The sequence below is a fragment of the Talpa europaea genome (assembly GCF_964194135.1).
Source record: "Talpa europaea genome assembly, chromosome: 10".
NCBI lineage: Eukaryota > Metazoa > Chordata > Mammalia > Eulipotyphla > Talpidae > Talpa > Talpa europaea.
The window spans coordinates 72,108,066-72,124,666 of NC_140077.1; the positions used below are offsets into that span (position 1 = coordinate 72,108,066).

Sequence of the window (16,601 nt, forward strand, 5' to 3'; positions counted from 1 at the left end):
ACTGAGCTTTCATTACGTGACATCTTCTATGTCAGAAGCACCAAATGGGCTCGATTTCCCCTGAAGTCCTAGACAAAGTGGGTCTGTTCCTAAGCTGTGAACAGGAGGCTACTTTCTCCAGATGTTATATTTAGCTAAAGGAATCCCCACCATGGCTTCATGCAAAATGTGAACTATGTCCCAGCAGACATAACCACAAACCAGCAGGGAGCACCCCTGAAGGGGCTTCAGTAGCATAGAGAGGCCAATTGTGCAACTACCCTGACATCCCCAAATTAGCTGAATTAGTGGTGTGCCAGATTTTTGGTCAGTTCTTACACTTAATGAGTCTTTGTTTCTCTCATAATAGAGATTCAAGCCCCCAGGGAGAAAAACATACTACCCTATTTCACTCCCAGCTTCCCAGCTGGCTGCCCAGACACCAGGTAGAAGAAACAACCCAATGTTGATGTTCAACACCTCCATACCCTTAGAAGGTCTGTGTGCAAGAGAAAGGTTAGGTTAACTCTGTGGCTGGATTCAGTGGAAAAGAGTAAGAAAATCCAAAATGCCCTCTATCCTGCACAGCACACTTAGAATATGTAGGCTAGGATAAAACCCAAGTCAGATGACTGGACTCAAAAAAATTTTTTTGGCTTAACCTCTAAAGTCTCAACTTCCTCCTTCATAAGAAGGGATAATAATAATACCTACCTCAGAGAATTATTGTAAGGATTAAACAAGATAACACATAGAAAATGCTTAACACTATACCTGACATGAAAAATTAAAAAAATGTTGGTCCTTATTATCATAACCTTTGCCAGTGAATCATCAATCTTAAGATTTAAAAATAAAAAAGTTGATAAAAGAAGAAAACCTATGACTTTTGACAGTGACAAATAGATTCAAATTCACATAAAGTACAGGTGATTCATGGCTGCACCAGAGAAAGATATTTCCCTGAAGCCAGTGTCTCCAGAGAAATACACATTTTCCTTTTGTTGCTGGGACCAAATTGACAGGTAAAATAAAAGGTGTCCATACTCACTTTGTCCTTATTTCTGGAACTGTCATTTACACATAACAATTTCACAAAGGTCACCCAAAATTGAGAAGGAAGCTCTCAGATTAGAATTCCTGTCATCACAGATATATAGTATTTAAGATTTAGAAGGCAGTATGGAGATCATATATCTTAAACTCTTTTTTTGTTGTTTAACTTTCAGGAACTGAGGCACAGGAAGAAGTAACTGCTTAAGGTGTCACACTAACAGAGCTGAGCCCAAGAAGGGTCAAGTGGAAGAGGTCTATACTCTGACAGACAAAGCAACCCCCAGGAAGCTTTACATTAAAGGACAGATCAGCCAAACTTACTCCTTCAGATTCTTATCTGATTGCTACATCTTAACCAATGGGAGTCTAATTCTTCATGTGCAACACATCCTAAACAAAAGGGTCAGGGGGAAGAGGATTCTTCTTTGTTTGTTACTAGAAAGCAGAGAGGTGGTTCTCATTCAGTCACAACAGAATTAATCAACTCTTATGATCTACCCATCCAGATTCTACCTTAGAGTTCTCTGTCTATACTGCAATCCCAAGGGATAAAGAAGATATTATTCAGCCTGTGAGACAGTAAACATTATTCAACAACCCCATGCATATTTGTAATTACTATAATTCAATTGATGAAAATTTGTAAGATTAAGAGAAAATTCTATGATATGCAACTATATACAACAATGTAAATAAATCTCACAAACAAAATTCTGATAGAGAAACCAGGCACAAAAGAGTGTATACTGTATGATTCTATTTATATAAAATCATGAAACCAAACAGAACTAACCTCTGTTGTTAAGTCAGAACAATTGTTATCCCCAATTCCCTAATGATTAGAATGGAACATGGGGATACTGAACTATTCTGCTTCTTGATCTGGGAGCTAGTTATATAGATGAATTGAGTCTGTTAAAATGTAATTATCTGAAGGTTATCATATGTCATTTTTCTTCATTGAGGTACAATATATGAACACTCCTATGAATAATTAGAAATTTTTCCTTATACCCCCAGCACAGAAATACACAGCCAAAGGAGGTAAACCGAGACCATGACTTAGTCTTTGGTGAAATGTGAATGGCACTTGAGGAACCAAGAACAATTGTGGCTCTGATATCTGACTGCCTTCAGTATAAATATTTCTGAGATTTGGAGGGGCTAGAAGACTTTCCCATTCTGGTTCTTCCTTAACCTCCTGAAGCTAAGAAGTAAGATAGCTGAGAGATTGAGTCAAGTCTAGAGAGCAGAACATCTCTCACAAAACTTTGTTCTCTGATAAACAGAGAAAATGGAGGAAGACGCTGTTAACCCTTCCCTTCCTGAAACAATCTAAGTAGTTGACAAGATCACTGAGAAGTGTGGAAATGGTATCTGATTTAATGCCAAGGTTCCACTGAAAGAGGTTCTTAAAATGTTTTAAAATAAAAATTGCACATATTTAAGGTGAATAATATGACAATTTGATGTACACATACATAGTGAAATGATTACTATAGTCAAGTTGATTAACACATCATCCTTGCAGTTATCTTGTGTGTGTGAAAAGACCACATGAAATTCACTCTCCAAGCATATCTCCAATAGCCAATATAATCTTATAAACTATAGTCATTTATTTTAGTCACATAAACACATTAATTCACATTAATGTCAAGCAACTAGAGCCGATGCTAGAACCACAAGGTGCTGTTACAAAGCACCTAGATCTCTAAATGAAGTATGGGCCCAACCAAAGAACAATCCAGTTGGGCCATTAAAAATAGTTAATGAGCTCTGGAAGGAGTTATCTCTCACTTCCTTCTTTTTATTTGTCAGATGATTGTAACTTTGATAGCCTATCTCTAAGACACAGGGAAAGCTCACTCATAGATGCAATTATGCAAAGGGAAGATTCTAAATCCGTTGTTTTTCCATATTGGTACAAATAGAAGAAATTGGATTCTAATTCTAATTCCAGACCTAGTGAGATCTAGAAAACTTCCTAATAATAAGAATTAGAAAACTAAGAGCTATGGCTTTTTTTTTTTTTTTAAGCTATGGCGCTAAGGACAACAGTTCTGTTTATTTGAAGTTCTTTCTCTATCAGCCTCAAATTTCAAAATGGATTTTGTCAACTGGAAGCCAATGACTTCTTTATATATGAAATCAATGAAATAGACCTATATATCCTCTTTATACCTATAACTTGTGGGAAAATTATTTGCCTCTTGAACATGGTATATCATGTGCAATGGCTGAACCAAAACTCATGAATGAATGACTCAATTGTCAGCTCAGGTTGGAGAAAATAGGTCCCCAGGTTTCCAAGAGATTGATTTCAAGCTGACAGGTCAATTTAACCACAAATTTCTTATGATTATCACAATTATTTTTGAGTTTTTCCTTGGTCATCTTTCAACTTATACACAAGGAACTGTGGCAAACAACTGAACTTCAGAAAGCACTCAGGGACCCAAAGACAAAGATATGTCATGATAAGAAAAACCAAATTCATGAGTTCACCTTGGTCAAGATGGAAACTCAGAAAGAGAACTAAGCCAAAACATAAATATACATGAATTTGCTAAATGATGTAGAAGAGGAAAACATGAAATGACACGGAAAGACCCCACTATCAATAGCTTCACAAATTACTTGTAGGAAATCTACCCAAACAGTCATTATCAGTATACGCAGAGTATGAATTATGCTGTCAGTCTTGGGATTATACCTTGAAAATGGTTACTTTCCCAGGACTACTATGAATTCAAAGAAAGCAAAAAACGGCAATTCAATATTTTTTCTCCATGAGTAGAGAATGACCATGGCAGGGAGTAATCAGTGTAAAGCCTTTTAAGTGGGTCAACAAGATGCTCTTTCTCAAAAAAAAAAAAAGAAAAAGAAAAAGATTATTTTACAAGAATGTGTCACACATTCTTATTTACAACAATGTGTCATTGTTCCACCCAAGTATCTCTGTGATTAGAAATAGCTATTTACCTTTTTAAAGAGTCTTCCTGAATCCTCACTGACTTGGACAAATCGAGGAATAATATTATTCAGGTAGATATCACTCAGCGTGGTGTGATCTCTGCTCTCCCGCTTCACCTGGTTTAAGAGGAGATTCCAGCAGTTGACTGGAGAGAGAACATTCTGATCCTTCCTGCAGAGAATAATAAGGAAAAAAAATCAATGTTGTTAACAGGGCCAATATCACATCACAAAATCTTAACCACCAAAGTCAACCTAGAAATAAATATATCTTTCCTTAAGACTGAACCTCTAGTTTCTTTTTCTAAAAACTTAGTGGCAAAAAAAGGAGAAACTAAGAGTAATCAGAAGGAGAGGAAGAAGAAACGCTAAGAGGAGAAGCAGGATTATCGGTTGAGCATCTTCTATGGTCTAGGAATTTGGTGAAAGTTTTTTTTAGATTTATTTTTATTTATGCATGCATACAAGAATTGGGTGTAGGCCAGAGGTGCAGGGGTAAGTGGATTCACCAGAGACAGAGTGGGGAGCAGAACAGGCAGATCTTCTAAAACACACTGCTATGGGGAGCAGCAGGCGAGACAGGAGAGGTCTGCTGCGCCATGTAGGTCAGCTCCCTGGTTGGGGATTGAACTCATGCCACAATGGCTGGCGATAGCTTGACAGCCCTGAGACTTTAACCCCTGTGCCACCAGGGAGGCCCCTGGTGAAAGCTTTATATGCATTACCTCATCTAAGCGTCATCATTTCATTGTAAGAAAAGCACTACTGTTATCCACATTTAACTGATTAGAAAATTGCCCACAGCTAGTAAGAAGGAGGCACAGAAACAGTAAGAAGGCATCAGGGACTAGAATCATAGTTTTACGTTGTCCATCTAGAATTATGACTCCAAAGTCCACAACCTTAGCCACTGAGTCACTTGGCTTATGTTTAGGGTCAGAGATAAGAGTTAGAGATTCCGTCTAGAGACAAAATCTCAAGAGTACTACAGACTTAATTCTCACACATATTTGTATTACAGAATTCAAGACAACTATTGTACAATGAAGACAACTGTGGAGGTATTTACAATGAAAAAGTCATTAAACATTCTTCAGTTCCACAGATGGATGTAAAGAGGTTTTGATTCACTGATTGCACCATTACCTCATGTCTCATACAACTAAGCACATGTATTCCTATACCTTCTACTGCTTGAGAAGAACAACAAAATATCAAAACTAGACAGCTCCTTTCTTTTTTTTTTTTAAAAAAAATTTATTTATTTATTTATACAAGCACTGGGCACAGTCAGAAGTGTGGGAGGGTAAGAGAATTCACCAGAGCCAGAGCGGGGAACAGAACAGGCAGACCGATGAAGTACACTGCTGAGGGGAGCAGTGGGCGGCAGGAGAGGTCTGTTGTGCCATGTGGGACCCTCGCCAGAGGCCGGGGATCGAACCAGCAGGCAGCTGCAGGCAGCTTCGAAACCCAGCGCTCAACCGCTGTGCCACCGGGGAGGCCTTAGACAGCTCATTTCTAATGAAAACATTTGTTTTCCCAAAGAATGACTGATTATCTACTAAGCTCAGAGCACTAATCTAAGCAACAGAAAGACCTACATCTGCAAGTTACATTTCTCTAAGGACAGAAACAGAAAGTGAGGGTTGTTTGTGGTATCAAGGCTTGCTGTACACTGGTATCTGGCTGGGCCATATACTCATGTTATTTAACTTTAACCCCACAACAGTCTTGTAAGAGAAATAGTGAGGAGGTGGAGTCTGGTGAGCTATCGTGGGATGGTTTGTGAGCCCTTGACAGGCCAATGTTAAAAACTCAACCTAAGATCCCTTATATAAAAAGTTCCAACCAAGTCAACAGAAATTCTACTTGGCTATTTTGTCATATGCATTTAGGCAAAAATATGCATCAAATAGACTGGAAATTGATTTAGTTTACTAATACACTTTTGCTATACTATTTGATATAATTTAGATGAAGGTGGAGAGAAAATTATTTTATTGGTGGCCTCTCAACCATTTTTGAGAATTTTTTTTTCTCTTTTGGGAAAGAGTTGGTCAGTCTAAGGATCTTTTCCTTGCAATGGTCAACAGAAGAACATGGCAATTGTTGGACCAATGGCAGGATTTTTTGGCTTCTAATTTAGAGAAGTTTGGTTTTCATCAGAGTTTGTCTATGTGTATGTGTTGACTGTGTGTTTAGGCATGAGTTCAACTTTCAGTTAAGATGATTCTGTTTCTTCTCCTTCTCCTCCCTCTCACTCCTCCTACTTCTTTTCCTTTTTTTAAATTTTGGTTTGGGGAATCTGATAAGGTCTGGGGTATGTAGCTCATTTTTGTCTTGTGGGAGGTTCTGTGGACGTACACATGCGGACTTAGCTTAGGACTGGTGCTTCTGGGGGTCCTCTTGGGTATGTGTTTGAGAGCTTTCTACAATGTTGTTTTTGGTTTGAGAAAAGGTGAGTCTTCTCCTCTGGCCAGGAGCTCACCTGGACAAATCCTGATTTACTGAAAAGAATTCTGTGGTCAACTGGAGGAATTTTCTATCTTTATGTTCCCCCATAAATTAGATTTAGAAAATCAGAGCCCATTTGATGGCACACAGGAAAGCAAAGTAGCCTTTCCCTCACCTTGATGGTTTTAAAGGGGAGACTCAGGAAGAAGAAATCACTTATGGGTGGAGACTTTGAACTAATCAGCGGAGAATCTTTTTCAAGAGGCCAGTGTCCTCCCGGAGAGGCTGCAAAGGCTCTATAAGCCTCTCTTGCCTCCCCAGGCAAGGATTGGAATATCTTCTTCTCATCCCAGGTGGGGTACCCAATTTGGGCAAAGGAGCTGCCCTCGGGTGGGTCAACTTCCGATGGGTGGGTTGAAAGAATATGCCTTGTGATTCTGGAGGTACTCACTCAGAAAGCTCTATCAAAAGGGGAAGTGCTTCCCTAAGAATCTACAAAATAGTAAGCAAAATGGTTTGGGGAGACGAAACTCAAGGACGTGCCAAAATGCAGACCTTATAAGAACCTTATAAGACCTTATAAGAAACCCCACACAATTGAGTACCATTTGTTCAGGATTTGAGGGCCATCAATGAGATTGTCCAGGATATCACATGGTAGAGTTCAGAAAGCACCTCCTCTACCACTGAGTTGGGTATGAGCACTATCCACTGACTCGGAGGTTACTCCTCACTGTTTCTCTGATAGTCTGATGAGGCAGACATTGGCAGATGAGCAAAGATGGACTGAGAACATTTAAGTATCTTGTTCAAGGTCACCTGGCTTAAAAAGTGGTAACACTGGGATTGAAAACCAAGTCTTGTAATTGGGAAAGTAATGTTCTTAATCACAGTACACAACCTGTTTCTTCACTTTTCCCCTCTTCTCTCCCTCCAGTTGTCAACATTTAATGTATAGAAAGTGAGGTGAGTGTGACTTGGTTCTTAAGTCAGCACTTGCCCCCCATCAGGGCCAGAAGCTGCCAATTACTGTGATTTGTAGAATACGAAATTAAACTTAGAATGACTTTTCCACTTCTATAGTAAAGTAATTATTAACAAATAATCATACCACACCTACTCTGGCTCTAGAACACACCAGACCATTAAATTAAGTATCTGCCTAACCCGTATCATTCATTGTCTCAAATTAATGAATAGTAAAGTCCAAACTATAGCCATTTTTAAAAAAGATTTATTTATTTATGCATACAAGAGCTGGGTAGAGGCCAGAGATATGGGGGGGGGGGGGTGAGAGGAGTCACCAGAGACAGAAAGGAGAGCAGAACAGGGAAAGTGACTGAAATACACTGCTAAGGGGAAAAGGGGGTGACACAGGAGAGGTCTGCTGCACCATGTGGGTCACACCCCTGGCTGGGGATAGAACATGCTGCAGTAGCTGCAGATTGCATCATAGTGCTGACGCTCAACCCCTTGTGCCACCAGGGAGGCCCCCCAAACTAAAGGCATTTTATGCCTTCTCCTCCACCCCTAATTCCTGACCCAGGCATTACACTTCTGTAGTCCAAATCCCTAATGCTTTTGTGACAACTATTGCTCACTTACCATTCCAGGGAAATTAAAAGATTTCTACAGAAATAGAAAATATACAGCAGCTGAGAGATAAATGCAATTAATGCACTCCCTTGAAAACATTTAGTACAGGAAAAAAGGTCAATAGGAAATAACCCTAAATTCAAATTATAAGAGATCTGAACAGTGACACCTGATGTTTCATTGCAAGAAAACCTTCAAACTGATTCCAAATCAGTTTCAGCTAAAAAATCCTATATCATCTAGTTTACATTTTCATTGGCTTGTTTCTCTTTAATATCCATGTCCTCAGTAAGCACAGCAATTAACTTACTTTTTAAAAGGGCAGAGCTCTTCATACTTTCAATCTGTTCCTTATGGGTGAACATAATTTGGTATCTCTATTAGTTCTTAGTTTACATACATACATAATTCAGTCTCACAGGTATATAAACATCTGTGTCTTAAATGAACAAAGTAGAGCATTAGGGGTGTCAGTGGTTATAAAACTGCTCTGTGAGAGACAAAAAAAAAAAAAAAAAAGACCTCTGAACCTCTGATATAATAGAATGGACACCACAGAGCCACAAGTGAGGCAGGAAAAGTATAACCAATTAAACACCACGGAAAAATGTGCAGAGCAAAAATCCCAAAGCACCCTCAGAAGAAAGGATGAGTAAACAATGACAAGTTAATAAAAAGTATGAGCAGAAGCAGAAGTCTAAAGAAATTAAATGGCTTATCACCTTACACTAATACATTTATATTTACTTAAGAACTTCCTAGGGGCTACACGTACTTTTACTACATGTATTTATTTCCACCCTTATAGTATAGAGTGGAATAGTTACTGGTTTTGGTGAGCAGGAGCTTTTAAAATAGCGTGTTCTGTGAAACTGAAATTACATTCAATTTCAAACAACTTAATAGATTCATTCTATGAATAACCTCCATTTAAATGTGCAAGGGACTCTGGACCCAGTTTCCCTGTCTCAAGGACTGCCAGGTCAGCTTCTTTGCCTCCCAGCCTTGGAGTAATCAATGCAGGTACCAGAACTTATGACAAATGTGCCGTTGGTGAAGTAAATGCAGCTGCAGAGGCTTAGTTATTTAACTCAATCCTGTATGTGCCTTCCCGGGTAAAGTTGTTCTGGCGAGCACATGGCTGGCCACAGTGGCCAAGTTCCATTACATGCACAGAAGGCTCAGACCCCTAAGTTGGTTTCATGGCAGCCCATGGCTAATAGGAATAATGCACATGCTCAATACCTCCCTGTCTCATTACCAATCGTTGTAATGTTTATTATACTTTGGGGGCTTATCCGATTAATATTTGTGGCGGAAAATAGGCACAGCTACTAGGTAATGTTAGCGGCACAACTTAAAAAAAAATAGCTTTCTTTTCAAGCATCTGTATCAATTGTAAACTATCTCAATGACAATAACCTGTAAATGTGAATCAGAATTGTCTAGTGCTGAACAAGAACTAGAAATAACTAGGATGCCAGAACTGATATAAAACTGCAACTCTGATTCATAATGCCAATTTCAGTATTTTGGGTTCATAAAACAGTCTTTTTTGTTCTCATAGATTTACTCTGTAATAGGATCCTTTATAAAGTCATGCTTCAAAAGTAGTTAAACACCACTTGAGCTGTTGTGTATATATAAATATATATACAGGGGGGTTCTATGCAATATTTTTGTTTTAAAAAGGTACCTATGGCTTTTAAATATTAGTATTAGACTCTTGTCGGTTTCTTCTAGGGAGTCCCATTCTCTTTTATTATTAGAGCAGCTTTTCATGCAACATTTCTGTTTTTTTAGTCTGTGTGCTTTCTCAGGCGTAGTCTACCTTTCCAAGGTGTTTTAATTCATTCATTTTGGAGCAGTGTTGGGGCAGGAGAGGTGAAGGGCATGTGGTAGGAGGGGAACACAAATATACTGTAGAGACAGGTTTCCCGGCCAACATGAACAAAGATGAAACAGACTTCAGGCTGGAAAATAAGCAAGTCAACGAGACGTGACTTCATAGGGAGCACATTTAGGTTCTGCTACAGTGGTTTCCTGCTTCAGCAGCTCTACAGCCTTATTTTATTTGAGGCCACTAGAGCCAAGGGAACTTCGTTTGCTGAGGAGATTGAAATTTGTCTTTATAGCTTTTCCATCTATCATTTGTTTGTACAGTTCCTTGACTTTCCCCACCTCCAGACTCTTAGGTTGTGTAATACTTGGGCATTTAAAGAGAAGGGGCTGCATCCCTTCGGAATGTGCTGAGAAGCTGCAAACCTCCTCACACACTCATCCTTAAAAAGCAGAGAAAATATCCTCAAGTATTTTTCTAAAAAAATTATTCAGAAGGAAAATCAAGAAAACTTGATACCATCTTTAGAGGGCATGACTCCGGAGTCAAAGGACAGGATACCAGCAAGCCCTGTGTCCACAGAAGAGACCACCATCGCCAGTGCCCTGAAAGGGGTCAGTCTGAACAGCTGCATCCTCAGTTTCTAATATATTAGCCAGTTTTCCTCCTACAAACTTAGACTATTTATGGACTTTCAACAAACTTAGCAACTAAATATCTCAGGTAAAGTACTAACTCCACAGAGGTCCAAGTTGGCCACCAAACTCTCTGAAGCTCTTCAAAGATGGCTGCCTACGCCCGGAAGCCGGGCTGGACTAAAGTGCCATTTAATTAATAACTGCTACGTTCACAGCTCTGCAGATGGGACCCGAGCTCGGGCACTGCTATACTGAAGTATGTTTTCTTTCCTTTTGGAACAGCAGCTCTGACTTGTTCCTCTCACAGGGTGCAAAAAAATGACATCAACAGTCAAGCACTATTCAGATGTGAATAAATACTATTATTTTTATTTCCAAACAAACGAGGACTCAGCTTTCATCAATGTCCTTCAAGCTCCTCACACAGCCCTGGGGAAGGGTCATGAGTGCAGCCTGCTAAAAATGCACAGCCCTTGGCAAATAATGGTTGGGATAAGACAGCAGAAACAGGCAATTAACCAAGCAGCTGTAAGTCTCCAGGAAGACATGAGGGAGATACCAACGGGAGAGCAGAATTTAATATCCCACTGTCCTTCCCCTAAGGGACAAGGTGGAATATCAGTCCTCCATTTCACACAGGAAACTGTGCTCTGAGGTTGACCAGAAGGAAGCCAAAGGATGCCCAAGATTGCCAGAACCCTAGAAGCTTCAACAGTTTCCACTGAACCCCCCCATCTTAGAATTCCCATCAAACCTTCTGGTCTGTATATAAAGATGACAACTATCAAAACATCTAAGAGGAGGGCCTCCCCTGGTGGCACAGTGGTTGAGCGCTGGGCTGCGAAGCTGCCCGCAGCCTCTGCAGTGCTGGTTCGATCCCTGGCCACAGGGCGAGGGTCCCACATGGCGCGACAGACCTCTCCTGCCATGCCCGCTGTTCCCCTCAGCAGTGTATTTCCTCACTCTGCCTGTTCTGTTCCCCATTCTGGCTCTGGTGAATTCTCTCACCCGCCTGCACTTCTGATAGTACCCAGTGCTTGCATAAATAAATAAATAAATCTTAAAAAAAAATCTAAGAGGAACACCATTTCTCTTTTAAAAATAGACACAGATGTATGTGGTAAGAGACAAAAGTTACATGAGTTAAATATATCATTCAATAATGTTATTGAGCACCCAAGTATGATGAGTATTAAAGAAAAATTAAAGGTACACACCTAATAGGAGGGACTGTTTAGTGATGTTGGACAGGGGACTGGTGACAAGGGGGAGGCTGGATTTTAAACCTAAATTCCCTCCTGGCCCCTTGATAAAAATGAAATGAACTGAGGCAGAGCCAAAGAGATTACTTTATTCAGATGAGTGTTATTAGCCTTTCTGGCTTATTTTCTCTATTATGCATTTTGCTGATGCTGACAGAAGTGGACAGACTATATGAGAGGCAAAGCCTCAGCGGATTTATGGTCTGAAAGTGTCACGCATAAAATCAGGCCCTTACTGACCCAGATAAGCCAGAGGACGGATTGGATTTGCTGGGGAAGGTGTTAAAAGAAGGAGGGGGGTAAAAATCACCAAGGTGGGAACTGACTTGAAAAAGACTCTGCCTATAATGGCGACTGCCAGTTGTGACTCAGGAGTACAATGACTGCCCGGAGGCATCTTTCAAAGACAGGCATAGGCAGGTGGGCAGGGAGGGGGTTAGCATACATCACTGGGCTTATCACAGCCCAGGCCTCAGCTCTGCCAGCAATAGATCAGAGAAAGAGAGTTCACAGACAGAAAGAGAGGGGAAAAGGGCCAAAGGCAAGAGTGTATGTTCTATCTATTGAGAAATGAACTTTCAATTTTTTTTTTAAACTTTCAAACATTCGGGGACAAGTTAATACCACAAATTGTCCTCAGTAGCCTAGACAGACAATTAGAAAGGATCTAAGCCGTGGTATACCCACCTCACTCAAAATAGTCTAAATTGTCCCTTAGGTTTGGGAGAAGAGCTGTATGGAAATGGAATTCTTGTGGGTCAGGATTAGTGCCAAGGAGCCCAGCCACACCCTTGGGATGATGGCATGTCCAAGAGCTGGGAGCTTAAAAATCTGCTTTTAAGAACTGGACCAGCACTGTGTCTTGACTTCATAACAACTATTTCCTGAATGATTACATGACCAAGGTTCCTTTGGGTTAAGTAAGAGAACTTGGAATGATCCCCAAATCTGTGCTATTGTGTACCCTAACTGGAAATGTCTCCATCAATTTACATCAGATGAGAGACTTTGTTGTCCTTTCAGTCACCCTTATACCACCCCATGTTTATGGGGAAGAGGAGGAATTTGACCTTCCTTCAAATCACTCAAGATAGCTCCGTGGACCCCAGGAGACCATACATGAGGTCGTGGGAGGGTAAGCAATTTACCCAAGATGTTAATCTCTGCCATCTGGTCTAGATTCTGACATTTTACTATCCATGCTTCTTCTCTGTGTTCTTGATCTCTAAAGTCTTCTTATTTTATTCATTCATGAAATAAATACTGATTGAGCACCTACTCTGTGCCAAGCACTATTACAGGTACCAGGGATAGAGGGAGTAAGATTCTTGTTTCTGACCTGCTTCTCCTACAGCTTCAGACCTCCTGGATCTAAGACTTGGTTTTTCTGCTTCTAGACTGTCCAGCAGCCCCAATCTACATCTTCTCCTGATCTTAATACTTGAGTGTGCACTGGATTGAATTAAGCCATTGTGAAACCTTGACTTGTTTGACTTGGAAGATCTGACTGCCTACCAGCCCTCTCTATGGCTTCTATAGACTGGAACCTTCCCTGTGTTTAAACCTCATGTCTTGGCATGGAAGACAGCATCTTCAGAACTCATGAGAGGAATCAACACAGAGGCTACTGTACCCTCCTATGTATACTGGTAATAATCTAAATGCTGAGAACAAACAGCATGCACTACACCCCAACATGATGCACAGAAGTTCTTAGAAGTTCACTTATATTAAATTTCTCCTCAAAAGTCCCTCCAAATAGGTTGTGATCATGTCAAAAGGTAGGAGCTAATTAATTCACTCAATATTTTTTGCAAGAGCAAAAAGCAAAACAGAGGTTTGCTCGATAACTGAGGAAGAACAGTTATATCTGTTCCTCATTTTTAAAAGAATTTAAACCATCTACATTGGTGGTTGGATCCACATAGTCCACAGAATTACCTGTGAACAACTCTACAATTATAGCTTCAGTTTTTCCTTCTCCAGTCAATTAAGATGTCACCAGAAACCTTGTAAGTAATTATAGCACATGACAAACATACAGAGAAAAAAAATACACAGATGTGTTAGCAGATTTTTTTTAACAAATGAAATCTTATGAGATGACTGAGATAAACCATCTGGTTCACCCTAGTATTCATTAATACTAATAATAAATACTAATAATAAATACCTGTCTATGTCAAACTAGAATGAGTTCACTCAGAAATTCACACGTGTATTTTCAGAGAAGTAACCACCACCTTTGAAGCAAGCATCTTCCTGGCCCCAGCATGAGAAAAGTTTGATCTACAGTCAATGACTCCTTCTGACTGGCAAACAGTACATAAGCATACTAAGCAACAACAAGCCACTTAGGAAGCAGGGGCAACCTAAAATTCATACTGCCCCCTCCTGAATGCTTGTTTGTTCCCTTACACGGGTCATGGTACAACAAGGAAGAAAGAGAAAATATGACTTGATTCTGTGAAACTATAGAGCTAAAAGGAAGATGTCTACATAGTCACCAGATCAGCCACATGTATCATCATCAGGATTCATGTGTTACTTTGATATTTATCTTGCTTTACTGGAAGGAGGGATATTGAAGACAAAGTATATTTTGGAATAGTCAATGAACATTTATCACCAAGAATGGGTGGGCACCTAATACCTAATAGGTATTGTCAATACCTAATAGGTATTGACTGATAACAGATGCCACTGTCAGAAAAATCCTGTAAGTGTTGCGCAGCATAAGGCAATTCATTTAATGCAAAGTTAATGCCTCCACCCACCCTCAGTCTCGCCCATCAACTGCTGCAGCCTGGATCTTGTCCTCACTCTGAGTGGCGATTGGCTGACTGAATCAGTACACCCATTTGCTTGAATGCTCTAAATTATAGCATGTTATCAAACACGCTACTTTGCAGGCAAGTTTTTTTTTTTTTAAATAAAGGTTTATTTATTTTTGTGTAGAAGAACTGGGGGGTAGGCCAGAGGTACGGGCAGTGAGAGGATTCACCAGAGACAGAGTGGGGAGCAGAACAGGCAGACTGACTGAAATACACTGCTGAGGGGAGCAGCGGGTGAGACAGGAGAGGTCTGCTGCTCCATATATGGGTTAGCTCCTTGGTGGAGGAATGAACTCAGGCCATAGGGGTGATAGTGCTGAGCCTTAACTCCTAGGCCACCAGGGAGGCCCTGCAGGCAAAATTTTAAAGGGTTGGCTAGAATAAGAGGTGCCCTGGCCAACTTTCAGGTTTGTAGATTAGTGGGTTGTGTAAGTCCCTAAGGAATCTGAATGACAATGGAACCCCGGGTTAGTGAAATGGTGCTCAGGGAACAGCACTTTAAACCATGGTTCTAATCTAGAGTCTAGTTCTGCCACTTTCTAGCCAGGTAATCTTGGATAAGTCACAGATGCACCGTGGACCTCAAAATTTTTTCAACCAGTTAAAGAAAATAAGTGAGGACAGCAAACCTGCCCTGCCCTCACCTGGCTTTTGTGATGTTCAAGTCAAGCAAGATAATGGCAGTCAGAAGTTTCATAAACACTAAAGTGTTGGACACCTACAGACAGTATCATCACCACTTGTGATTGTTTATAACTATTGCTATTACCTGACAGGCCACGCAATGTATTCAATACCCATAAAACAAATTGGCTAGAGTCAGAAAAGACAAAGATGCCACAGGCCTGTTTACCAAGTTGCACTGACCAAGCTTTCTACATTTCGCACTTCATTGCTGCCCTAAGTGGGAAGACATGTGTTGCTATTAATTCATCACCTGGTTTTGTGGATTTCCCCAAACTCAGTGAATCTCCTGTGCCCAACTAAGAGAGGCTTAAAGGGAAGATTTTTAAAATATGAAATGAAAAATCAGAAGGTTCAAGAAATAGAATCAAGGAATTTCAGAACTAGAAGAGACTTTCAAGAGGTCTAGACCAAACTTATCATTTTCTAAATGAGGAAACTGAGACTCGGTGAGTCTGAGGCCACACAGATAGTGGCCGAGCAAGGCAAGAATCCAGGTCTCCTAACTAGCAATCATTTTCTTATTTCATCGTGGTCATTGCTCTGTTTCAACTAAAAAGCCCTTAGCATCTATACGTCCTGGTGCTGAAAGAGTTAATAGACAATGCTCAGCTGCCCAAGCCCCAGAGCACAGAGCTATTCTAAGACAACACATAACAGGAATACCAAGGGTCCATGAACCCAGAGGGAGCAAAACTGCTGGTGCCTAACGGCGCCGGAAAGCATGTTGACACACTGCATGTGGTCCCACATGAAAGGGGAGGGAATAGGAAAAGCAGTTTTGAATCCCACCCCATTCTAATTTGGGACTGGCTCTGGGCACCTAGAGGGCTGAGCTACACCCCAGCCACTGAGTAAAATGACCCTTCAGTTCCTTCCCTGTCCATTCTGTAGCCTCAGTTAACTCCTTCTTTACCTTCACAAGGACCACAGAAAAAAGAGAACAATTAAGGAGTGAGTGTGGGCAACTGGGGTCATTCCATAATGGAGTGAGATGATACCCACTAGTGTCTCCCATCTGCAAGTACGTGTGTGATCTCAAGTCTTAAGCAGTCAGCCTCATAAGTCCTCAGGAGAGCAGTTTCTCTGAGTGTGAGTCTTTAGGGCTCAAAATCACCTTGCGTAAGAACCACTTGGAGGCCTGTGCTCCTCCGCCAGAGATTCTCCTGGCTAGGATTGAATGATGCTCAAGAATCTGTATATTAAATGCATTTTAAATAAGCATCCCAGGCAATTTTATGCATGCCAAAATTTTAAGAACCGATGTTCTTAAAGCAGTATT

At 40.5% G+C, this 16,601-nt stretch overlaps 1 protein-coding gene across 4 annotated transcripts in view; it reads right to left on the reverse strand.

Annotated features, from left to right (window-relative positions):
- Positions 1–16,601, reverse strand: part of SRGAP2 (SLIT-ROBO Rho GTPase activating protein 2) — a gene marked incomplete at both ends in the record, with an annotated part of 230,296 nt that overhangs the window by 102,548 nt on the left and 111,147 nt on the right. For all 4 annotated transcript variants that reach the window (XM_084246216.1, XM_084246215.1, XM_084246214.1 and 1 more), the window contains one exon: positions 4,021–4,183. In XM_084246216.1, the coding sequence (XP_084102342.1) occupies positions 4,021–4,183 (163 nt within the window). The remainder of the gene's footprint in view (positions 1–4,020; positions 4,184–16,601) is intronic.